This window comes from Eptesicus fuscus, chromosome 8 (assembly GCF_027574615.1).
Source record: "Eptesicus fuscus isolate TK198812 chromosome 8, DD_ASM_mEF_20220401, whole genome shotgun sequence".
Lineage (NCBI taxonomy): Eukaryota > Metazoa > Chordata > Mammalia > Chiroptera > Vespertilionidae > Eptesicus > Eptesicus fuscus.
Window position 1 is genome coordinate 58,693,759 of NC_072480.1, and position 27,717 is coordinate 58,721,475.

The window sequence follows — 27,717 nt, forward strand, 5'->3', positions numbered from 1 at the left end:
CTGAGTTGCAGTTTTGCTCCTGGCCCAAGTCAGGGTTCATGAAGGAGGCAACCAATCAATGTATCTCTCTCACATTGATGTTTCTCTCTTTTTGCCTAAACCCATCCCTTCCACTCTTTCAAAAAAATCAGTGGAAGTCTGGCCAGTGTTGCTCAGTGGTTGAGTGTTGACCTATGAACCAGGAGGTTGTGTTTTGATTCCCAGTCAGGGCACATGCCTGATTGCTGGCTCAATCCCTAGGAGGGCGTGTGCAGGCGGTAGCCAATTGGTGATTCTCTTTCACCATTTGTGTTTCTATCTCTCCCTCTCCCTCTCTGAAATCAATAAAAATATGTATTTTTTAAATCAACGGAAAAATATCCTGGGGTCAGGACTAAAAAGTAAAGATTTTATCATTCAGGTCCTTACTGAAAAAAAAAAATCTAAAGGAAGAAAATTCAACCAGATGAAAGGACACAGACCAAGTTATTTATCAACAAACTAGGAGTCCGTTGCACAAAGTTTCGTGCAATTCTTTTCTTTCACCTGGCTGCCGGCACCAGTTTTCCGTAGCAGCAGTTTTCCTCTGGCCACCCGCCGATCAGAGCGCCTCCCGCCAGCACGATCGGCCACCCGGAGAGGAACTCCGATCAGGAGGCATTCCGATCGGCGGGTGGCCAGAGGAAAACGGCTGCTGGCGGAAAACTGGTGCTGGCAGCCACGCAATCGGCCACCCCGAGTTCCTCCACCAGCGTCTTCTGCCAGCCCCATGGGTCCTTCCGCAGTGCCGGCCTAAGCAGCGCCGGCGTTTAGGCCAGCGGGAGGAGCGGGGGTCAGGGACTCGCGAGTCCCCGCCCCCCACTCCTACCACCAGCCAATTGCCACCCTGAGTCCCGCCCCCCTGCGCCTCCAGCCGGCCCAATTGTGGGTATAGCGGAGTGATGGTAATTTGCATATTACCATTTTATTAGGTATGATATTTATTGAGAAACTTCTATTTGTCTTGCTACTGGGATTTTATACAAAAAGCAATAATGTCTATTAAATTATTTTCTGTAATTGAATTTAGACTAAATTATATAATTATAATATAAAGTGAATTGGTTTTTATAATTTTTATATCCTTATAGCATAGTTTAAAAAGTACAGCCAATGTTCTTCTCCTCAGTCTTAACTATCCGAGTTGATGTCAACCATAAATTTACCTTCTGTGCTGAACTGATACACTTCCTTCTATTACACAATAAATGCTATGCGATCCAACTATTCAATCCTCAGAGCCACAGACTAAATTTTCCAGTATAATTCTTTCATCCTCCCAGCATTCAGAAAAAACATAACAAACTGAACTCAATTGAGTTTAGTTGATTTAATTAAACGAATCTAAGTATCATGCATAATCAGTGCTGAAAATAAAGTTAGTGAGAGCAAAAGGAACAATAAACTGTATAAACATTATAGGGCTGAATTTGGGACCAAAGAAAGACAAAGATTTTTTTCAAAATCATCCACCTTCCCTTCACTCTTTTGGTATTCTTAGAGAGAAACCTAGATGGATAGCACATATAAAAATAGCTCACACCTGAAGGGTTAGATCACAAAGAGCAAACAGATCAAAAGCAGGATGTGGCTCTGCATTTTCTAATGACTAAAGAGAGAAAGGTTGCTTGGTTCATTAACCATACATCACTCATTACTTCCAAATATTACAAGTGCCTGACACCATCTGTCCTTGAAAACAACAGCTTTAATTTGACTAAATCTGTCATTGATGTTGCTAAATGACAAGTGAGAAAATTGCACAGCTGAGATAACTGTTTAGCTTAACTGTTTTTAAAGTAAACATCTTCACAGAATAATAATGCAACTGCAATATTTATACAGAAGACACACTATTAGGACAGAGTGACGGGACCTCATGAGGTCAGGATTTACCCACCAGTCCTGGCTGTTAGGCAGTAGTGTGATTCAAATAATCACAACTTAGAATGCTAGAGCTGAAAGAGACTTTGAAAACACCACACAATACAGAAATGGAAATAAACCAGAGTCCATAGCACAGAGCATAAAAGTAGTCAAGAGTGGATATAATGGAAAGCTGGCAGAGAGCTTAACCAGAGTCAATCCTAACAGAACCTATAAGCATATAATAGATTTATTTAACGAGCATTTTTGCACTTTTTATTTTTTCAAGGACAATGTGTGTGTGTTGAGTCCCTGATTTTATTTGTTTAGGCAAATGCTTATGTGTATTATGACTTGGACACAATAGTTCACACCATGAAGTAAATAATTAGTCAATTATTTTTAACTTCTCATGTATACTAACTTGATATTTTGGAATATTCTAATCAGCATTAACTATAAGACATATGAATATATAGCAATTAGATATACAAAAAAAATACCCGATGCAGTTCCTGGAAGCTAACAAATATTTATTGAGTTGAAATATATGTACTTGTGAAAGCCCAGTACAACTCCAAGAGGAGAGAGAAGACGTATCTCTGGAACATTGGAGAGAAGTGCTCCTCCAACTTTTATATTATATTCTTCATGTCTATGCTGCTCAAAGATACAGGGAGCAAAGCTATTTCTGGGTCTCCATTTTTCTCTTCCTGCAAATGCTGAATAACCATCATAGATACAACTGGGGATGCAAGTATAGCACAAGCTTCCACGTTTTCTTCTCAGCAAATTTGGAGGAAAATTTTTGGAATGAGGAGTCAGTGGTCAAAACAGCTGGTAATGTGTATCCCCTCTCCTGATGAAGTTTAATGCATTATGGTCCATGCAGAAAAAATTATCTGCTTTTTCTGTAATACATTTTACTGTGTTTTTAAATAAAGCAAAATTGAAGCACAAGCCTTTTGGTAAACTGAATATTGCTTATATTTAAAATATGATAAGAAAACAATGTTTTCAGAGAATGCTCACTTGATGTGTCTACCCTCTGTGTTCTCAGCCTGGTTCTAGATGGAGTTTTATCAATGTGCTGTGCATGAAAGAGTAAAATTGTGTTTTATTACATATTTAATCTTGTAAAAGTGAGGTAGAAAGTGACTGGCTCTGTCAGAGTGATTACCTGCAAGTCCATAACTTTTGTCTACATCCATTTCTTGGAATCAAAAACAATAAAGTAAAATATTCAATTTTTTAGACTAAGTCAGGCAAATCTAATGATTTCTAAATGATATTTTCTTCATAGCTCAAACTAATTAATTCTGGTCAATAACCTCAATGTCAATATGGTCACACTAGAATTCTCTAGGAAGTAGAATTTCAAATGTTCTAAATGGTAACAGGTCCAATGTATGGCCTCCCATCACAAATCTGCATATAGCCAAGTCAAAAGGAATTTCCTTTTTTAAAAAAAGAATGATCAGATATTAGATGCTGAAAATAGTAAAGCTAATGTTGAGTTTACCAGAACTTATTTTTATTAAATTCCCTTCCAGTGAATCTAAACATTTACATTCTTTATATAAAGAAATAGTGTGATACAAATGGCAACTTAAATGAGATTCCCTGTTGCTCTGAAATCCTAGAAGCAGTGGTTTTGATTTTAGCTTTAGCATGGCAGTTATGTTTGTAGAACCCTGATATAAAATATTATTCCTGTTATAACTTGGCATGTTGCTCACCTATAAAACCTAAATGTGAAATATTAATTTTAGATGTGATATGTAAATATTACTAAAATAGCCCAAGTGTTTCTTTATTTCCCAATAAATAAATATGAAATGAAATAGCATTAAGTCAACTAATAGTAGCAGCCATATTATATTTAATAACAGCAAAAGAGAATAAGAAAAGAAAGAAAAAAAAACAGCCAACTCAATCATATTCTCAATGCAATTGAAATAATTTGGGAATTAAAATAAAATCACTTCATTTTCTTTTGCCATCATTCATGAGAACTTTGCGACTAGAATTCAGTTGGTAATGCTGGACATTTTCATCATTACCATTGGTGCCTCCTTGCCAAAGGAGGAGCCCAACACCTTTGATAAGCCCCCCCCCCCCCGACATTGATAAAAGTATAATTTGCCTAAGATACTCCATTGTCTGCAATTGCCTATTGTTTTCATAAATAATAAAGGTCCTAAGGAAAAAAGTTAACAAATTTATTTCTTACAGTCATGGCAAAAATGATGTCTCCTGGACCCTCCCAGGGTGGATGAATAGGTCTTAAATGACAAATCCACTCTGACACTCCAATCTCCGGCAGACTTTGAATTGCTTCCTCTACATCAAGCCAACAGCTGCTGAACTTTCTAACCTGCTCATTGTTAGTCACCTTTTAGCCCACATTTTAGCTAACCAACTAAACAAACTGTTGGAGCCCTATATAACTTCTCAAGGTATAACAATTAATGCAAAATCTTTACTTAGTAAGCCCATATCTATAAATTCAGCCTGATCCATCTTGATGTTCCTTTTACCATTACCCCACACCATTAGTATTTATTCCTACTACATTCCCTGCATTTCTCCCTGTATACATTTAAAAATGCAAAATAGTTGTTTTTGTTTGTTTGTTTTTTGTTTGTTTGTTTTGAATATAGTACACCTCTTCATGGGTTACACTTTCTTGCTAACCAATAGGTGCCTACTATGACTTGAGTCTAGCTATATGTCTAAAAGCTAAGAAGGGTAGGTGGGGTGTGTGTGGCTTCTGATGAGAATAACTACTGTCTAAATGTTAACTTCCTCAGGGAAGGCCATTATATACATTGTCCTCATGCAAGGCAGGGTTAATTCCCTCAGAAATCACGGAGAGGCCACTTCCACTGGGGGGTGGGGAAGTTGCTTTCACTGGCAAGAAGACATCAGAATTTATGCTCAATGTTTCCAGCTTCATCAGGTTCTTCCCATACATCCGATTCCAACTTTCAGGATCCCCATTCCTTCCCAGTTAACACCATCACTTAACAGGAGACACCCTCCAAAGCTGGGAGTTCGACTTGCATTGTAATTTAGCCAGTAGCAAGAGGAGATTCTACATTTGATTTCCAGCAAACTTAGCCCTGTAACTACGGAAGATAGGCATCTCCTTCAGGGCTCCCACAGAATCATTCAGGTCATTTTTGTGGCACTTGACGTAGGAATTCAAATCTTTGAGCTCATCCTTTTCTTTTCACACTCTGTCCAGCAACAGTAGAATCCACCAGCCAATCTCATTATAGTCATTAGTTTGATAAAATGTTCAAAAGTATTATACCTGGTCAACCAATTCCTTGCGTCTCATAAGTGGTTGATTACAAGTATCCAATGTAAATATTTTATGTATCTCTATTGCCAGGTCATGTCAAGGACTATCAGTGTTCTCTTCACTACTGGAAATGCAGTCTTTAGCATCTTTGAATCTAATCACATTAGAAAGTCAATTCCAGAAACCCCCAAACCAATTCAGAATACTCATCAAAATTCTGTTCTCCTAGAAACACTTTTGGCACCAAATATGTATTAGTCTGGGTTTTCTGTAGATATATATGGAATTGGCTCACACAGTTATGGAGGCTGTCAAGTCCCAAGTTCTGCAGTTGAGTCAGCAAACTGGAGACTCGGGAGAGCTGATGGCATAGTTTCAGTCCCAAGGACGGCAAACTCAAGAATTAGGAAAAGCCAGTGTTTTAGTTCAAATCAAGGCAGGAAGAAGACAATGGCCCAGTTCAATGGAAGTCAGGCAGGAATAAATAATTCTCTCATCAGGAAAGTCTCAGCCTTTTTATTTCATTTAGCCTTTCAACTTATTGAATGAAGCCCTCCCAAGCTAGGGTAGACAATCTGCTTTACTCGGTCTACCAATTTATCTCAGGCAAGACACCCTCATAGAAACATCCCAAATAATGTTTAAACAAAAATCTGTGCACCAGTCAATTGGACACATAAAATTAACTATCATACCACCTGTATGTGTTCATGGCATAGTGAGGATTTAGAGGACTAAGTCATCCATTGCATTAATTTAATGATAGTTTTAATGTTAATTTCATCACTATTTGATTTTAATTTGTATCTATATTTTAACTTTACATCATAACTATAAAGAGTTTATATGAAGTTATGAATTTATACATATTTACTGGCATTCTAATTAAATTTAGTTTCTAAGCTGGGTGTATGAAAATAATTATTTTCCATTTAAAATTGGCCATAAGTTACACAAACAAGATTGAGAAACCATACGACATGGAAAGATTGCTATTTCAAGGTAATGATTTAATGAAGTCCAGATATTGTTTGGTGGACAAATTTGGTGTTGAGTATACGAGTTATACTGCCCTTAATTTATTTGAATCCCATTGCTATAATGATTTTTGAGATCCTAGCTAGCTTTCACTACACTGCTCCATTTTTGTATTGCAGAATGAATTGAGAATAGCAGCACCCCAGATCTTGTCAGTTTATGTCTCAGCTTTAATATTCCATAAACAAGCTAATATTAGTGACAATGTTATGAGAGACCTTTATCATGTGCATAATGTGTACCATCTGTTTGTGACAGTCATCGTACAATAAATTTGGTTTAACTAATATTTAGATAACTTCTGGAAGTTTAATCTGAACAAGCTGCTTACATTTTGCTTCACATATCCAAGTGAATTTTAGAAAACAGAAGTGTACAAAATTTGAGTGTACAAAAATGTGCACTAGATTATTATTTTAAAATAAAAAGCATATCGATCTTAAAACCTTTTCTAAATATTTTCATTGTCACCATTCCCACTTATGATATATTAATTGCTAGAGTTGGAAGTATATGGCCCATATTTGGCCCAGTATTCAGATGTAGTGTGATATTGTAAGACTACTTGGAAATGCTCATGTAAAATCATTTCCCAGTAGTCCCCAATTACTCATATTCCATTGTGTGATGTCCTCCAATGCCAGCCACTTCCTTCATGGAAACATTCTCTCTGAATTTTGTACTTGGAAATGATTTTTCCTCACCTGACTCTGTGTTGAAACTGGTCCTTTCTTAGAATAATGCCTGTAATTTAGAGAACCATTTTTCTTCCTTTTTTTAACATCAGAATACCTTTGAAATAACAGACTTCTCTTTACCAAAAGGTTCCATACACTCCTAAAGGTCAGGAATCATAAGAGTTCCATGGGAAGTTTGCAGAAAAACTTATTTTAAATACAAAAATTATTTGGGAATAATTCACTTTTTTAGATACAATTTCAAAAACAAAATTCAGCGAAGAAACAATGATAAGCTGGGCTTCATTAAAATTAAATTATGTTGCAGTTAGAAGATGAGTAAGTTCTAGAGATCTAATGCACAGCATTGGGATCTAAAAAAATAAATAAAAAGTTTTGCTCTGCAAAATACAATACCATGAGAATGAAAAGATAAACCACTGACCAAGAGGAAATATTTCTGATGCCACAGCTGATAAAGGACAGTTATCCAAAATATACAAAGGGCACTGAAAACTCAACAATAAGAATTAAAAATGGATGAAAGATCTTAATAGGCACCTCACCAAAGAAGATATACAGATGGCAAATAAGCATATGAAAAGACAATCCACTTCCTATATCATTAAGGCAATCCAAATTAAAACAACAATGAGATACACCACACACCTATTAGAAAGACCCGGATCAGGAATACTGACAACACCAAACATTGGTGAAGTGGTAGAGCAATAGGAACTCTCATACATCGCTGGTAGGAATGCAAAATGGTGCAGCCATTTTGGAATACACTTTGACGGGTTCTTACACACTAAGCATATTCTTACCATAAGATTCAGCAGTCATGCTCCTTAGTATTTACTCAACAGAGTTAAAAACATGCCTATACATAAATCAGCACACTGTTCTTTCTAGCAGCTTTAATGATAAATGCCAGAACTTGGAGGAATCCAATATGCCCTTTAGTAGGTGAACAGATAACCTGTGGATAAAAATGCATATTACTGTGAAAGAAGCCAATCTGAAAGTCTACATACTATGTGATTCCATCTATATTACATTCTGTAAAAGGCAAAACTATCTATATATATATATAAAAGCCTAAGTGACCAAACAACCGGTTGCTGTAATGCGCACTGACCACCAAGGGGCAGATGCTCAACACAGGAGTTGTCCCCTGGTGGTCACTGTGCTCCCACAGTGGGAGCACCCGCTCAGCTGACTGACCCGTCCTGGCGGCCCACCAGCCTGGCGGCAGCCACTCCCTCCCTCAGTAGTCCTACAGGTCCAATCTTTGGAAAACAGGACAGGCACCGATGGACCTGCACTGCTGGCATGATCCCAACAGCACTGCCAGCCTCCTGGAAGTTGGCCTTGGGCACTGTGGCCGCTTCCCCTCCATAGATACTACGCAAGGAAGAAACGATATAAAAGCAGCCGCCAGGTGGCTCCTCACAACTGGTGCAAACGTCAGCAGGACGAATCTGGATCCCGGGCTGGCAAGGGTGTCCTACCACCTGCCTGGAGGGCCTAATGGGTCCCGACCCTCCCAACTTCCCGATCGAGACTGACTGGGAGGGATCCCGCAGCAGGGACAGAGGGGCCGGAATGAATGGGAGCAGCAGGCGGGAGCTGCAGGTGGCGTTGGACTGTGGGTCATCCGATCCCCACCGGCCACCCCAAGGGACCCAACCCATGCATGAATTCGTGCACCAGGCCTCTAGTGTAGACAATAAAAAGATCAATGGTTGCCAGTGGTGTGGGTAATAAGAGATGAATAGGCAGAATACAGAAGATTTTAGGGCAGTGAAATTACTCTGAATGACATAATGATGGATATACAGTATGTCCTTATACATTTGTCCAAAATCATAGAATTCATACAACCAAGAGTGAATTTCAAGGTAAACTATGGGCTTTGGGTGATTATATTTTGTCAATGTAAATTCATCCTTGGTAAAAAAAAAAAAAAAAAGTACTAATTTTGTGAGTGATGCTGATAATGGGAAGGCTATGAATGTATCAGGAGAGGGGGTATGTGGGAAATCTCTATCTTATCCTCTCCATTTTGTTGTAAACCAAACATTGCTCTAAAAATTGAAGTATTTTAAAAAAAATCTTTGGGTAAAGGCAATCAGCTGTCTTTACAGGAAAATGCAGAGGTCTGGTGTGTGGTATTGAAGATTTGTTTTTTGTATGGGTCTAAAATCTGTTGTGGCCAGGGTTTTGTACACATTTATTAATTGCTGACAACACAAGGGCGCATCCTACACATAAACTAAAGAATCATCTCTGCTAAACTTTGAAATTTAAATATATATATATATAGCAGTTGAAATGTCTTTCTTTAAACTTTTATTTTTTAATTTATTGATATTGTTGAAAGTATTACAGATGAAATGTCTTCATAACAATTCTTTAATGAAAGACATCACTCTTTCTAACTTATTGGGCTCCAATTAATGTTGCACAACATCTGATTAGCTTATTTAACATGCAGGTGGTTTGTTCTAAGGTGTCAAGTCCCCTTGCCAGGCATGGACCTGGACTAAGAAACTAACACCTTTTTTTCTGGCTCTATCAGCTACTATCTAAAGAAATTTCACTTTTCAACTCACTTTGCCTACCTCCACCTTTAATATTCAAATAATAACTATATATCTGTCTATGTAAAAAAATTACAAAGTGTTTTTCATATTTATGATTTCATTTAATGTGCACATCGTTCCTGGGAGAAGCTCTTATTGTCATGCAAATGTTATAGATGAAGAAACTGAATTTCAATGACTGTATGAATATTCTAAAGTTTCTGGGGCTTGACCCCAGCTCTTTCTACTATGCTCCATTGCCTTCTAGCAAGAATTCTACCCATGGGTGTGGCTGAAATTTGAATAAATTTTAAAAATAAAGTTTTAAATGCTTATTTATATATAAAACTTATTTCCAGTAAATAATATATTCAAAAAGCTTCTACAAAATATAGAATACTGTGAGTAGCTAATATAAATGCAAGGAATAGAAAACATAATCCTGACTTTGAAGAGCTTAAAATTAAGTGAATGAGATCAACATATGGACCCAAATATAAGTGACAAAGATAGATATATTTTATATATATATATATAATATACAAATGTATATATACTAGTATATACACATATATTTACTATATATACAAATGTATATATACTAGTATATACATATATGTGTGTGTGTGTGTGTGTGTGTGTGTGTGTATATATATATATATATATATATACACACATATATATATATATATATATATGTATATATATATGTTTTTAAATAGTCAAACTGGGTGATGATGAGAAGAAAACCTGTACATACCTAGGGTGAGAAAACAGCAGTGTTTATATTTGGACAATGCATGGGGACAAGGACAGAAGAAACTGACATTGTTGTTAGACAGGTTTATGCCAGAAAACTCACAATAGATGGAAAAGTATGCATTTTATTATCATATGTCACATGGAATTAGATACTAGGGGCTACAACAAATTGTGGGTTTGAGAGAAAATGAGTATGGATATTATTTATTCCGGGAGATATAATGTAAGAATGGAAGAATTTCCATACTGGGTCAGGAAAGGTGATCCCATAATTTTTAACATCTGCATAATTTCCCTGCTTTCAATACAAGAGTGTTCTCTCCTCACACATGCACCTGTTATTTTCATAATGTCTTGTCAACCCAAAGTACAGCAAATAATATATTTAAAAATGTAACAGAGTCCCATCTGAATACAAATCTCCAATTGAGAACACCACGAGGACAAGCAGAGAGCCATTCCCACAACCTAAGTACTTCTCTTCATGTGTGCTGTTTTGTATATTTTCATGAATATTGTTGATATTCTCAGGGATAATGGCAATGGTTGTTTCTCTATATTTTATTTAGATATCCCTTGAGTCAATAGAATTTGTTCTTAAAAAATAGCATGGTATTTAGAGCTTGAACTATTAAGTTAAATATACTAATTTATAATGCACATGATGAATCAGATATGTAAGCCAAGATCATTCATTTTTATTTAATAAATGTAATAAGTTTTACAATTTCTCTTGCACAACATTCATAGACATTTTGACAATTTTTAGGCTCCAAGGATTAGCTACTTAATAGTCTTCACTTACTGAAGCAAAATTTGCCTGAAGTTAATTTTCACATTTCATTGGGAGAAAAGTTGTCTCCTCATCAGTGTTCACATTTAACTTGCTGGAGCTAATTTTTAGCAAATACTAGTCAGGGAAAATGTCATCTATTTAATCAATGCCCAATCTAGTATCTCAAATATATGCATTATATGTTCAATAAAAAGTCTAAATAAAAGAAAATATTTAAAGCGCCCAAATTTCAGAAATCCTCAATTTTCCAATTACCCCCATAGTTCTACCCCCACCAGGCCTTTTTCTGGCACATTAAGTTTACAATACTATACAGCAAATGCACCCTAGACTAGGGAATGCAGCCTGCCATGCAGTCCTCCAATGTGCGTTCAGTCATTCCTCTGTAAGGCAGCAGGTTGTTTTGCAATATTTAGCACTGGGATGGGAACAGTCATGTTTTACTAGTAAGTTTCCTGACAAAATGGAATGCTGCTCAATAATTTTAATGACAATTATCACCACATCAGGCATAGTCATCAAAAATAGCATCTACAGCAGGAGAATTAACCAACCAGAATAGATACCAACCTGAACGACACCAATGCCAACTGACTGAACAGACCTAAGCTTACCCAAAGGCAAGATGGAGCTTCAGTGCCCAGATGCTGTGAATTGTTCAGTATGTTACCTTCAAGATGAAAAGTTGATCAGACGTATCTATCTTTAATCTCTCCTGCATCCCCAGTAAAATACATAATAAGGACTTTTTTAAACCATAAAACATAAATTTACTGAGAGTAGAGGAAACAGAAGAGGTCACAATAAGAACTTTGGAAGTTGTAAAAGCAGATAGATAAATGATAGTAGGCCCAAGAAAGCCAACTCCCAACCAACACTGAGAAAATAGACTTGTTCAGTGAAATCCACAAAAGATACAGAAATAAGCATCATCTATCAGCTCTAGTAAGAGGGTATAAAAGAAGAGAGTTAACAAAAGGACTAGTCAATAGCTAGTAATATTCCATGATTCCTTCTTCCACTCCAGACCAATATATGTCTGTCTATCTCTTTCATACATCAGTATGATACTAGAGGTGTAATATGGAAAGACTCTCTGGACTGGAACGGCAGTCACATCTGAGAGCAGGAGGATGTATTATTCTGCATATATACCCATCTATTTACCGATAATGAATGTTGAGATCTACACTCTATCCCTAGGCTGCTCCTCCCATTTGACTCCCAGAATTCTTTCAGCCAAGGACTTGCTCTAAGACAGGATAGTGGAAGAAACTTTCTACAGATCTGCCTAGTTTAAGAGGAAACAAACACAATTAAGGGAGCCTAATAGATATGACATCTCTACATATCTGAGTCTTTTCCTCTTGTGCATATAGTAGTACTACACATCCTAGCTCCTTATCATTAGGGATGGTCATGTGACTAGGTTTGCTGTAGAAATCATGGTTCTCCTTTAGGTTTACCTTTATTATGTTGTGGTCAAAGAATTTATTTTCTTTATGTTAAAATGACTTGTTAATCATTAATATTTGCTTTGGGCCCTGCTATGCTAGCTCTTTTGTAAATATATTAGCTGTGATTTAAAGAGTGTTTAGGCACTATATGCTGTAGTCATTGACTGCATGATGTCATCTATGATTCTATCTATCCATATTTATTAGATCAAGCTTATAAAAGCTTGCATTTGGACCTGGTACAAAAGAACACTCCTTTTTCTTCTCAAGGTCACTATGAATTAAAATATAAGCACAAGTGTCAAACAAGTAAACATAATAATATTAGCTTTTTACTGTTAAAAAACTGAACTGTAGAATGTACTTACATATGATGTCTAATATTTCATCCAAGAATTACCATTAAGTCAGAAGAATGGCTAGAAAACTACATGTCTTCCCTGCAGGAATAGAGTTGGCATCAGCTTAAACAATAGTGAAGAACAAGGAAGAATGCATCTTCACTGTGGGCAGGCAGACTCAAAAGAGGATGAGAAATGCAAAAGCTCAGCATGTTGGTTCTTTCTTCCCAACTTGCCAACCAAAGCAATATGGGTGAGGTTGAACAAGGAGGTGCAACAAGTGTATTAGAATCATGGCAGGAGGCAAGGGAGTTCTCCTGTCCTCCCCGCTAAGATTCTGGCTACCAAGTCATCCATAACTTCTAACTTTATCTGCTTGAGCTATCAATTACAGTGGCATTAAAATCCCCCACTGACTGTGGATGTGTACATTTTAATTTATTTTACACAAATATTTTTATTTCTTTTTTTTAATATTTTTTATTGAATTCAGAGAGGAAGGGAGAGGGAGAGAGAGACTGAAATATGAATCATGAGAGAGAATCATTGATTGACTGCCTTCCTGCATGCCTCCTACTGAGGATTGAGCATATAAATTCCTGGTTCACAGGTTCACAGTCAACCACTGAGCCATGCCAACTGGGCTTAGGTATAAAATTTCAAGTTCACATCTAATTCTAAGATTTTATTCTAAATTATGTGTTGCTGAAATATATCTATGCCCTATATTAAAAGAAATTTAATTTGAGCAAACAAAGAGACATTTTTCCAAAGTAGACATACAAATAAATGGCCAACAGGTATATGAAAAGATGCTGGACATCACTAGTCATCAGGGAAATGTAAATCAAAACCACAATATCACCTCACATCTTTTAGAATGGCTGTTATCAAAAAGACAAATGATGTGTTGGCGAGGATCTAGAGAAAAGAGAAACTTTTTGCACTGTTAGTGCACATGTAAATGGTACAGCCACTATGAAAAACAATATATAGATTTCTTTACAAAGTAAAAATAAAACTACCATATAATCTAGCAATCTATCCTCTGGGTATATAGCCAAAATATGAAAACAGGATCTCCAAGAGATACCTGCACTCCCATGTTAATTGCTGCATTATTCACAATAGCCACTATATAGAAACAGCCTAACATTCCATAAAAGCATAAATAGATTAAAAAGATGTAATATAAATACATATACATATGTGTGTATTTATATACACAATGAAATATTATTAGCCCTGGGAAAGAAGAAAATCCTGCAATAATAAAGACATGGATGAACCTTGAGGGCATTATGCAAAGTAAAATAAATCAGAGAAAGACAAATACTATATGATCTCATTTATACATGGAATCTAAAAAATTCAAACAAGAAACATATAGAGTTGTATTTACCAGGGACTAGTGGGTGGAATAAATGGGTGATGTTTGTCAAAAAGTACAAACTTCCAGTTATCAGATATATAAGTTCTGAGGATCTAATATACAACACGGTGATTATAGCTAATACTGTATTACATACCTGAAAGTCACTAAGAGATTTGATCTTAAATGTTCTCAAAATAAAAAAGATATTGTAATTATGTGGCATAATGGAGACATTACCTAAAATTGTGATGGCAAATATTTTGCTATATATATATATATAAATATATATATATATATATATATATAAAATCATTATGTTGTACACCTTAAGATTACACTGTGTTGTAAGTCAAGAAACAAAGAAAAGAGAAAAAACTGAGTTAGAGAAACATTTTTATAATTTTGTGATTCCCTGGATGGAAAATCAATTTACTCGTTCACTTAATTATTATTATTAAATGTTAACTAGGTGAATACAAAAATCAATAAGGAGTTCCCTTCCTTCAAAGAAAGGTAGCCATAGATTATCAGAGTTCAAAGAACCTTAAATGTCATGGAAGTATATATATTAAAATACATTAAAAACATTTTTCTGTGCCAATTAAATATCTAATTTTTTTTTTTTAAATAAGTGGATTCAAAGAAAACCATCAACAAAATAAAAAGACCCATTGAATGGGAGAACATATTCACCAATGATACATCTAATAAGGGGTTAATATCCAAAAATGTTAAAGAACTTACACAACTCAATACCAAAAACAAACAAACAATCCAATTAAAAAGTGGTCAAAGGACCTAAACAGATACTTCTCCAAAGAGGAAAACAGATGGCCAATAGATATATGAAAAGATGCTCACTAATCATCAGAGAAATGCAAATTAAAATGAGATATCACCTCACACCTGTCAGAACGACTATCATCAATAAATCAACAAACAAGTGCTGGCAATGATGTGGAGAAAAGGGAACCCTCGTGCACTGTTGGTGAGAATGCAGAATGGTGCAGCCACTATGCAAAGCAGTGTTAAGTTACCTCAAAAAATTAAAAACTAAACTGCCTTATGACCCAGAGATTCTACTTTGGGGAGTATATATGAAGAAACTCAAAACACTGATTTGAAAGAATATATGCACCACTCTGTTCATTGCAGCATTATATACAATAGCCAAGATTTATAAGTAGCCCAAGTGGACATCAGTAGTTGAGTGGATAAAAATTTGTGGTACATTTACAAAATGGAATACTACTTGGCCATGAAAAAGAGGGAAACCTTACCTTTTATGACAGCATGGATGGACCTGGAGAGTATTATTAAGTGAAGGCAGTCAATTAAGTGAAGTAAGCCAGTCAAAGAAAAACAAGTATGAGTTCACTTATATGTGGAATCTAGTAAAAAAATAAACTGAGAAACAAAATAAAGACTTGGATCCTGAGAACAGACTGACAACTGCCAGAAGGGAAGGGGTGTTAGTAGCTGGGTGAAAAAAAAATGAAGGGATTAAGCAAAAAATAAATAAACAAACAAACAAAGAAACACTTCATAGACACAAACAATAGTCTGGTGATCACTAAAGGGAAAGGGGATTGGGGGGAGGTAGAAGAGGGCAAAGGGAGTATAAATAGTGATTGAAGGGATCTTGACTTGGGGTGGGGAACACACACTACAATATACAGATGATGTATTTTAAAATTGTACACCTGAAACCTATATAATTTTATTAACCAACTAGAGGCCCAGTGCATGAAAATTCATGCATTGGAGGGGGGGGTCCCTCAGCCCGGTCTGTCCCCTCTCACAGTCCGGGAGCCCTCAGGGGTGGGAGGTGACCCGTCAATCAGGGGAAGGCATCGCCCCATCACACCTCTGCTGCTGCCACTGCTGGCAGCACAAGCCTCGGCCGGCCCTGGTTACCTGAGCCTTGGGTGGCCCTGGGTGGCTAGGCAGCCACCATCCGAGGCTTGCCTGCACCTTAGGCCAACCCTGGGCGGCTGGGGGTCTGAAGGGAATGGGGGACTCTGGAGGCAGGTGCGTGGAGCGGCTGGGCCCACCTAGGGGTGGGCCCGGCCTTGCCGCATGCCTGCTGCCCTGGCAGGGTTGAGGGGACTAAGTGCCACCATCTTGTGGCTGTGGGCACCACCATCTTTGAGGGCAGGGCAGTCAATTAGCATACTCCCTCCTTATTGGCTGTGGGCACCACCATCTTTGCAACAGTGTGAGGGTCAATTAGCATATTCCCTCTTTATTAGATAGGATGTCACCCTAATAAATTCAATTAAAAATAAAAGAATACTGGTCTACAGACTTATGCCTAGATTTCACTGTCAAGTGAACCTAGTTTTAGAAAAAATAATAATAATAAGTGGATGTACTTAATTTTTTTTAATTCCCTACTAATGGACACTAAATGGCTATGATTTTTCACTAACAATGCAAGATTAACATTTTGTGAATATATATGTGCACATTTTCTTAATATCATAAAATTGCTTCATAAAAGTATAATTCTTGGGTCTAGGTAAACATACATTTTAAATAGTTATTATATATTTTGGCCATTTCTGAAAAAAGAGTTCTACCCTTGCACAAACTAGCTGTCATATGCTCTCTGCCATGCCTTTGCCAACTGAACATTAGACAATTGACATCTCATCATGTGGAAGATTGCATTTATTGGCTTTTCTGTAAAGAAGAATTTCAGTTTTTCTATAATTACTTCTTGTATTTTTTATTTCCTTTCATGATTTTTCTATGAGGATATTATAGTTTAGATATGAATTATGGGAACTCTTTCTATGTTAAAGACATTATTCTTTTGCTATAGTACACACTGCATTATTTTCTCCATTTTTCTATTCCCCCCCAACTTTTTTTTTAATGGTGTTCCATGCTATACAGAAGTTGTTGTTTTTTATTATGCAGTTAAAACTATTAATCTTCTCTTATAGATTCTGCCTTAAAAAAAAATCAATGTGTTTTCCACCACCTAAACATAAATAAAAATATCAGCCTATATGTTTGTTCACTTCCTCGTTATTTGTACTTAAATATTTGGTCCCATAGGCACTTACTTTAGAGATTCTTTGAAATAAAAATCTAGCTTATTTTCCAAATATTTATTTAATTAACTAGCCAGCAATGTGTTTTAACCAATCCTTCTCTCACTGAAAATGCTCTCATTTTAAAATTCTGTCACATGGGGGTCACATCCAAAGTCTCCTAGCCAATCTGTGGCTGAGCAGAGTTTGACTGCAAATTCAATTCCTTAATTGTGTCCTGGCAATAAGCATGGTTCTGGAATAAAAGAAAACCACATTTGACTGGGACACATCTGGGATTCAGCCACAGTATGTTACCTTGAGCAAATTACTGCTTCTGCACCTGTTCCTAATCTGTAGAATGAGGAAAAATAATTGTACCTAACTCATCCTCTTGTTGTGAGAATGAGAGTCATTATTCAATGTACACATTCGACAATATTCACTAAAAGCACACTATGTAATAGGCATTTTTTGTGATGCCATGATTATAGCTACCTTGAAAACATAACTTCTACAGATAAATTATTTTGACTTCACTGAATTCAAATAATGACCTCTAATCCTGCTCCCAACATTTTAATCTGCTTTGTTTGTCCACCAATGGTGGAAAAGACACCTGGTATTTTTGTAGACTCAAAGCATGAAAAGAAAAGCCTATAACTGCATATTTAGTCTCAAGCACAGTACCTGACACAGAGACAGAAGTTGGTAAATTTTGTAAATGAGTGACCAAATTAACAAGCTCTTGCCCATACAATTTCCCTTTTTAAAAAAAAAAAACAAACAAATTATCTTTAAACATAGTCTTTGTTGTGTAGTGGAACTAATACTTTTTAAAATATGTATTTAGTCAGAATAGATAGAAAGGAAAAAATACCCACACTCCTTGCCTCAAGGAAAAGGCCAGCATGACAAAAGTGGCTGCAATTCTCTGATTCATCAAGCCTTCCGACTCATCACCCTGTATGCGCCCACAAGAATTCTAACCCTGAATATTTCCAGTTGCTTGATTAGTACACAAAACTAGCACATAATCAGCCATCCTATATAAAGAAAGGAGAAACGTTTCTCCTAGTGAAAACTCTCTGGGCAAACATAATTGACCTTCTCTGCTCCCAAATTAAATACTGATTTCTTGGTGTCCCACCAAGTGCTTGGAGTCAGCCCAGCATGTGATCACAACACAGGCTGGTCCAAACTGGATTTGATGTTACTTAACCTCCTAGTGCCTCAGTTTTCTCATCTACAAAAGCAGACATAAGAACTGTGCCTACCACATGGAACTGTTGTGAGAATGAAACAAGTTAATATGTGTGAAGTACTGGCACGATAGCAAGCACTCTGTAGATATTGCCAAATAAATTGATCCACATTGACACTTCCTTAGTGGAGCCTTCTCTCAACAAATTACATTCCTTTTACATGCTTCATAGCACCAACCACCAGGCATGTACCCAAGTTTTAACATTACATTAATTTTGTAATAACATGACTATCTTCTCTACCAGACTATAAGCCACCAAGGGCAGAAATATGAATGTATTGGCATCTTTCTGAGTTACTATCATGCATAGAAAACATTATTCAAATAATCATTTGTTTTTGCTTAATTTGTTAATCTAATAAATTCCCAGACTGATTTTTCTTTTATGGGTGTTTGGTTAAGCTTTGATAAAATTTACAAACTTAGTTAATTAAATTCCTTTAAGAAAACAATCATCGCATCAAATAATTGTGGGGCTCACCTTCTCAGAATGCTAAGATTTCTTAACAGATGTCAAGGCTAGGTTGGAATTTGATTAGAAACTGCAGCCTTGACTGCCAGGCTCTTGAAGGGATCTTCAATCCTTTGCATATGAAGCTTATCTCAAGTGGCCATCCTCCTTAGCACCATTATATTAATTTATTAGTAACATCTTTCCCTCCGATGTTAAAATGACATCAGATTGAGAGTGGGATATCAATCCTGGCATTGCCTGAGTTGCAGGCATAAGATTTAAGATCTTTCTATTTAAATATTATTACTCATGAGATGGTTACACCTGAACCCAGACCAGTACCTGGCTCATGAATGAATGAGAGAAACATCAGCTCAGAAAGGTGTTAAAAAAAGTTATTCATGAATACAATCCCAGCACCTCTTTATAGTGCTTTAAAAAAGAAAAGTAAAGCCCTCAGAGCTCAAATTTACGTAGAAATCATGGGGGAAAATTATTTTAATTGCCTAGAGTCCTCATAACTCCTTCCTAAGCTCTAGCATAACAAGAAGTATAAAACCATGACTAAAATATTTACACTCTACTCCATTCCCTATAAAAAATGAATCACTAGTTTATTCATCTTGCCTAATGACACAGAAGGGCAAAACAAGTACCCAAACAATGAATAATAATGCGAGAGCTCAGACTGTAAAATCAATACGGTAGATCAGTAGAGTTGCACTTCATTTTAATGCTCTGAATGCAATAGAGCTCATCTTCTGAATTATATATATGTATTGACCTAATTACATAAATACTGACTTTTCCTTATAAGAAGCTTTTTTTCCCTCAGTCTCACTGTAATTATGATGTCAATATGTGTGGCTGTAACAACATTAAATTTAAACTTAATTGTGACTGATAGTGGCATGCCATGAGATAATCCAGACAGTCACATGGTCTCAGAACACTGGTGGCACTAGATAATAAGTGATAAGTTAGTAATTCCCTAAGTATATTAGAGTAAACTTCTTTAAGAAACTGATCATTTCTTCCCCCATAATTTGGGAGCTGGTCTCCTCCTCTGCTTGTCAAGTTTCATAACACAGAGAAGTAATAACCAGGGTGACTGGATCTTGGTTGATATTGCCCACTTTCTTTTAATTAAACACGTTATCCCCGATTTTCATCTACAGGTCACCCTATTAACAAATTCTTTGGTCTATTGACAAATCTCTACATCTCCATCCCCAAAATGGTATGTGTGTATAAAGGATATAATATTAGTTATTATTCTTTCATATATTTCCAACAAGGATCCTGTAAAAAATGTCATATTTAATGATTTCTCCTTACATTGTTTTGTTTTGTTTTTTCAAGAAAATCTTTTCACATAATTACTATAGTTGCTACATTTCTGGGACAAGTGATAATGCCACAGTTCATGACATTTTAAAATTAAATTTATTTACTATTTTACCAATTAATGACATTAGGGAAATACTCCAAATGCTTTTAAGAAACCGGGGGAGAAAAGCATTTCATTTTGCTCCTATATTTCTGAGAACTCTTATTCAAGAGCCTGGACTCTCCAATTGAAGAAGAGCAGAAATAACTGGATGACATGAATCATTTAGAGTTAAGTGAACACATGGAGAATACTATGAAAAAAATGATGGCATTCACACTTGGGTTTCAGAGTTGTTCTATACGTATCATGGTAAGGTGGTCATGCATCATCCTGTGTTTTGTTATTTGCCCCTTCAGGGATGCCAGAAGAGATGAACCTCAGTGATGTAAAGCAAATCCATCAAACAGACGGTGGGAGCACCTTAGACACAACAGGAGCAGGATGTACAGCAGCAACGGAGTCAATGACATTTCCTCTGATGTGCGCCGTGATGTTACTCCCTGGGCTTTGGTAACTGAACTATTTTGCCCTGATGTATATGTTTTCCTGAAGTCTGATTTCTCCCACCTTCATCTGATTGGAATAAGAGATCTTTTTAAAATATAACAGTTATATTTATAAAAAGGTATGTAACACTAACCTTAAACAAGTTGGAAGGTTCACAAAGTATCTAAAAATCAACATTTAAAGGAAAAACTGTTGGAAGACATGTCTCCTTTGAATCTAACTTAAACCTTCTTAAATTCTAACATGTTAAACCTGCAAATACAGAAGTGACTGTGCTTAAGAAGGATTCCGTATATTTGTAATTTTATTATCCTACATTCCGAACCCCTTTCTTTCTAAAAGAAAAATATTTTTAATTGAAGGTCTATTTGCAGGACTATGAAAACAGTAGAGAGTGTTTCTTAAAATACTGGAATTAGGATTCCATTAAATGAATCAAAATAAACAATGGCAAGTAGTATGCATGCATTTTCAAGAAATTCCTCCATTTTTGCAAACTATAGAAAGAAATTACTGAATGCCTGTATGTTATAGAGTAGATTGCTGAGGAACATTTCATGTAATTTCATTAAAAAATGATAATTTCTATCTGCTGTAATTTAGCCACTGACAAACCTTAAAGCTGAGTATTTTGGTAGCATCTGATCTGTATTCCATTATATTCATAATGCAGTCTTTGGCATTGTGGCTCTGTTTGCCCTCTCTGTTTGCCTAATGGATTTAGCTGTGTTGCAAAGCACATGCCTGCTCTAGGAATATCTCTAATAAAGCTGTTCATTATCTGGTGGAAAACTTTAAAAATCATTGGTCATTTTTTTCTGGCAAAATGATGTATCCATCCATTTTCAAAATATTATTTGCTACTTCTTTTTCAATCTTGATATTGAACAAGTAATTAACTACCTATATACATTTGCAAGGTTCCTTTGAATATCTAAACACATGCACTAATTCAGAAAATAGAGCATGCAATGTTTTAGCTCTTTCCCTCTTTGCGCATTAGCAGAGCTGCTAATCCATAGTCCCTGATGTTCCAGCTATGATAAGATGCTTCAGCAGACACTGATTAGGTTATGTCTATCGCTGCACTTAAGGAGGAAGAGATAAGTCAGCTTTTATTAAGAATTATTACATCCAGTTGATAGCCAAAAAGTATTATTAACACAAAGTGACAGAATAGTAAAGGGAAGTGCTGAACCTATAAAATAAAATTTAAAAAGTCAAAAGAATTTGAAATGACCTCTGAGAAAGAGTTGATGAGGACTCCACTGACAGTCATATTTGTAAGGTGAAATCATTTTCTCCAAATCATCAAACAGTATATGATCAAACCATATTCTCTCTTAGAGTCTCAGTTAACCAAATGATCTGACAATGGTGAATTTAAAACACAATTTGTTGAAACTGCCAAATTAGATGTTACTATCTGTTCAAACATGTTTCAGAACTGGAAGTGTTATTCTACCTTATGGATGTTATTTTCCTAGTTTTCTGCTCCAGATCTTAATAGTTATTCCATCATCTACTTGGTTTATAACTCATTTGCACTATCACACTATACAAATTATATCTTAAACATATCCATCTCAGCTCATTATTGAAATAACTCTGAAATAAGTAAGTGATACCCATTTGCTGCACTCCACCCAAGTTATAGTTGGTTTGCTCTGACAAAACTTCTGAACCAACTTTAAAAGAATTTGAAAGACAAACTAAAGGGCATGGTTTAGCAATCAAAGATGTAAAATTAGTTGATAGGAGATTGTTTTAGTTATGGCAGGAAATGGATAAAAGCAAAGTAGAAACAAAATAAATAGTGTGAATGGGGAGATCCAACATGGTGGTATATTATGTAGATGTTACACTCACCTCCTTCCAGAATCTAACTGGAATTACAACTAAAGTATAGAGCAATCAACCTGAAAAACCAACTGAAGACTAGCTAAATAGAAGTCTTATAGCCAAGGATTTACAGAAAAAAAACACGTCAAGACTGGTAGTAAGGGAGATGTGAAAATGGCTGGTCCCACGCCCACAGGTGTCAGCTGAGATTCTGGAGGGATATGTTAGCTGTAGGGGTTTCCCTGAGAAGCATGGGGTCTCATTCCCATTCTTGGCTCTCTAGCACAGTGCACCAGAGCTAGGAAGTGGCTCCCACATGTCATCTGGCTGTGAAAATCAGTAAGGATTCTGTATTCTAGTAAATACAGGAGTCTGTTAGAAACACAGGTGCCCTCCTAAAGGGCCAATGCACATTTTCTCCTTTGCAGCCACTCACCCTGGGCTCCAGCAAAGGGAGGGCATAGCAAACCAGAGTCATGTGAGGAGAGACTGGGTTTTGTGGCTGGGAGAAAGAGCTGAGAAGAGAACTTAGTGCTGAGTCACTCTCCAGCATGCAAACACTATCTTTTTTTAAGTGGAACACAGCCCTCCATTAGCATCAGCCTGGGGAATAAAATACCATACCCCCATGCTCTGGACTCCCTGTTGCCCCACCCTGCAGAGTTCATGCCCTACTGATATTGTCAGTTGCCTGGGGGGTTAGGGTGTAGAGACTCAGGGATGGTCAGTGACTGAGTGGTATTGCTTTGGGGCAGGGGCCATTCCCCCAATTTCCCATGAACCTGATTGGTACTTTCTCCTCAAGGGAGATCTGCTAGAACCATCCTCTAAGCACTAGGTGTCCACACACCCTCAACTCCTGGTAGACCCGCTCTGCCAAGGTCTGGGCAGGACCTGGGACAAACTGAGTTCTGTGACTCTGGGGTAGGGGCCACTCCTCCCACCTTCCCCCAAGCCTGACTGGCATCTGCCTTTCACAGGAGATCCACTAGCCCTACCTCCCAATTCCTGGAAGCTCTGCCTTGTTAATCTTGGGCTTTTGGAGAATATTGGACAGATTAAGTTGTGTGGCTCTAGGAAAAGGGCTATTTTCCCTCACAGGCCCGACCAGTGCTGACCAAGTTTATCTTGGTCTGATGGTCCTGATAAACTCTACTAGTCTCCTCCTGACAATTCCCTGAGACTCAGCCCCACCACAAATGTCTATAGGCACCCAGCATTTGGCAGCTAGACTTGGTATACCCTGGGACATTTTCTGAGTGACCACAGACTCTGCACTGGCACTGAGTTTGACTCTGCATCAATATGGTGAACCCCACTAGCTCCTACTTGGTGACTCACTGAGAACATACGCCATGCAATTCGAACACTGCCAGAGGCTCTTTCAGTGACTGAGCCTATTAGGTAGCTGGCAGGCAGAGGCCAACGAAGGTGGATCATGGAGTACCTTGTGGTTTTGCTGACCTGCTGGTAAAAGCTAGTCTCAGTGCACAGCTTGGTCATTCCCACACACACTAAGGCCTAGCAGAAGCAACCACAAACTGTGAATCACTTTGTAGCTTCAAACAAGTTACTGAGAACCAGTCACAGGCAGTGTTTGACATTGGATTGCATCAGAGTCCCTCACAGAAGGCCCAAACACCAACAGCTTCAGAAAACACCAGAGCAGGCTATAATTCACAAGCAGCATATACAAAGGGAGATCTTTGCAGGCCTCAGACCCTGCTGATATGAATTTTGCTTTGTGTAGGTCAGCACCTACACAGCAGCTCATACACTGTAGTCAGGGTCAATCTTCAGAGTCAGCCAGCCTGAAAGTCAACCCACATACAAATGAGCCAATAGCAATAAATTACAACAGGAGGGCCCACATAACCCACACAAGGGACATTCCTGGAGCACCCAGCTCAGGTGATCAAGGAGACTGCATCGCTGGGTCCCACAGGACACCTACAACACAAGGTCATAGCAGAGCTACCTAATACATAGAAATAAACACAAAGAGGCAGCAAAAATGGGGAGACAAAGAAGCATGCCCCAAGTGAAAGAACAGGAGAAATCTCCAGGGGAAAAAAAAGAAGCTAAATGTAATGGGGACAAGCAATTTACCAGATATAGAGTTTAAAAAAAATGGATATAAGGATGCTCAAGGAACTTATTGACTTCAACAACAAGTTAGCATGCATAAAAAAATAAGAGAAACCATAAAAAGAATCAGTCATATAGATAATGGTATGGAACTAGAAATCAGCCACAAGAAAAAAAATTTGAAAAACACAGAAAGGCATTGAGCTAAATGACATGTTACTAAACAATAAATAAAGAATATAATATCTGAGATGAAGAATACATTAGAAGGAATAAACAGTAGGTTGGATGAAGCAGAGGACTGAATCAGTGATTTGGAAGGCAAAGCAGCAGTTAGACCATTTCCCAGCTAGACCAGGAAAATGAAAAAAAAAAATTTTTAGAAGTGAGGATTGTTTAAAGGATCTTTGGCATAACGTGAAGCATAACAACATCCAAATCACAGGGGTACCAGGAGAAGAAGAGAGAGAAAAAGTCATCAAGAATCTATTTGAAGAAATAATGACTGACAACTTTCCTAACCTGGACAAGGAAGATGACAAACAAGTCCAGGAAGCACAGAGAGTCCAAAATAGGAGGAACACAAAGAGGCCTACAATAGGACATGTCATAATTAAAATGGCAAAGGTTAAAAAAAAATAGGGAATTTTAAAAGCCCCAAGAAAAAGACAATAAGTTAACTACAAGGAGGGCCCATAGACTGTCACCTGATTTCTCAACAGAAACATTTCAGGCCAGAAAGGATTAGCGTGCAATATTCAAAGTAATGGAAAGCAGATATCTAAAACCAAGACTACTTGACCCAGCAAGGCTATAATTTAAAGTCGATTCCCAGACAAGAAAAAGAAAGAAGTTTGTTACCACCAAACCAGTATTACAAGAAATTTTAAAGGTTCTGTTTGTGTGTGTGTGTGTTTAAGAAAAAGAAGATTAAAAACAACACAGAGGAACATAGTTAAAAGAAAAAATATAATGGCAATAAATATGTGCCTATCAATAATCACTTTAATGTATATGACTTAAATGCTCCAATCAAAAGACATAGGGTAGCTGAATGGATAAGAAAACAAGATCCATATATATGCTACCTACAAGAGACCTACCTCAGAATAAAAGATACACAGACTAAAACTAACAGGATGAAAAAATATTTCATGCAAATGGAAAGGGAAAAAAAGCTTGAGTAACATAGACTTTAAAACAAAGTCTATAATAAGAGACAAAGAAGGACACTACATATAGATGATATAACTTTGTAAACCTTTATACACCCAACATAGGAGCACCTAAACATATAAAGCAAATCTTGATGAACATAAAAGGACAGATTGACAGTAATACAGTCATAGTAGGGGAATTTAACACCACATTGACATCAATGGATAGGTCTTCCAGACAGAAAATCAACAAAAAACATCAGCTTTAAATGACACACTAGGTCAGATAGATTTAATTGATATTTTTAGAGCATTTCATCCCAAAGCAGCATAATATACATTTTTTTCAAGTGCACATGGAACATTTTCTAGGATAGACCACAAAACAAGTCTCAATAAATATAATATATAAATCATATCAAGCACATTCTCTAACTACTAGAGGTCCAGTGCATGAAATTCATGAACGGGGGGGTGGGGGAAGGAGGGTCTCTCAAAGGCCTGTACCCTTTAGCAATCTGGGACTGCTGGCTCCTAACCACTGGCCTGCCTGCCTAATCACCCCTAAATGCCTGTGCCTGCCTGCCTGATCGCCCCTAACCACTCACCTGCCTGCCTGATCACCCCTAACTTCCTCTGCATCAGCCCCCGCTGCCACAGTTTCATCCAGAAGGATGCTCAGAAGGTCATTCGACTATCTGGTCTAATTAGCATATTACGCATTTATTATTATAGATAATGGTATGGAACTAAAAATCAGCCACAAGAAAAAAAATTGAAAAATACACAAAGGCATTGAGCTAAATGACATGTTACTAAACAATGAATGTGTTAATAGTAAGATAAAGGAAGAAATCAAAAGATACCTTGAAACAAATGAAAATGAAAACACAACAACCCAAAATCTATAGGAAACAGCAAAAACAATCCTAAGAGGGAAATGCATAGCATTACAGTCCTACCTCAAGAAACAAGAAAAAGCTTGAATAAACAATCTAATTTTACACTAGTAAGAACTTGAGTAAGAACAACAAAGAAAGCCCAAAGAGAGTAGAAGAAAGGAAATAATAAAGATCAGAGCAGAAATAAATGAGATAAAGTGTGTTTTTTTTAAAGTCAATGAAACCAAGAGATAGTTCTTTGAAAAGACAAACAAGATTAAAAAAAAAAAACAAAAAACCTTTAAACAGACTCATTAAGAAAAAAAGAGAGAGGACCCAAATAAATAAAATCGGAAATGAAAAAGAAGTAATAACCGACTCTACAAAAGTACAAGATGTTTTTAAAATATATTACAAACAATGACATACCAACAAATTGGACAAAATGGATAAATTCCTAGACACATACAATCTTCCAAGCCTGATTCAGGAAGAATCAGAAAATCTGAATATACTGATTACAATTAATGAAATTAAAGCAGTTGGGGGGGGGGGGCAGAATAGACAAAAGTCTTGGAACAGAAGGCTTCACATGTGAATATCACCAAACATTCAAAGGAGAACTAACACCTATCCTTCTCCATCTATTCCAAAACATGTGATAGGCCGAAACCGGTTTGGCTCAGTGGATAGAGCGTCGGCCTGCAGACTGAAAGGTCCCAGGTTTGATTCCGTTCAAGGGCATGTACCTTGGTTGCGGGCACATCCCCAGTGGGGGTGTGCAGGAGGCAGCTGGTCGGTGTTTCTCTCTCATCGATGTTTCTAACTCTCTATCTCTCTCCCTTCCTCTCTGTAAAAA

At 37.0% G+C, this 27,717-nt stretch overlaps 1 protein-coding gene across 1 annotated transcript in view; it reads left to right on the forward strand.

Annotated features, from left to right (window-relative positions):
- Window positions 1–20,897, forward strand: part of GPC5 (glypican 5) — a 1,351,161-nt gene extending 1,330,264 nt beyond the window's left edge. The window contains exon 8 of the mRNA XM_008156479.3: window positions 20,740–20,897. Within this exon, the coding sequence (XP_008154701.3) occupies window positions 20,740–20,897 (158 nt within the window). The remainder of the gene's footprint in view (window positions 1–20,739) is intronic.
- The last annotated feature ends 6,820 nt before the right edge of the window (window positions 20,898–27,717 follow it).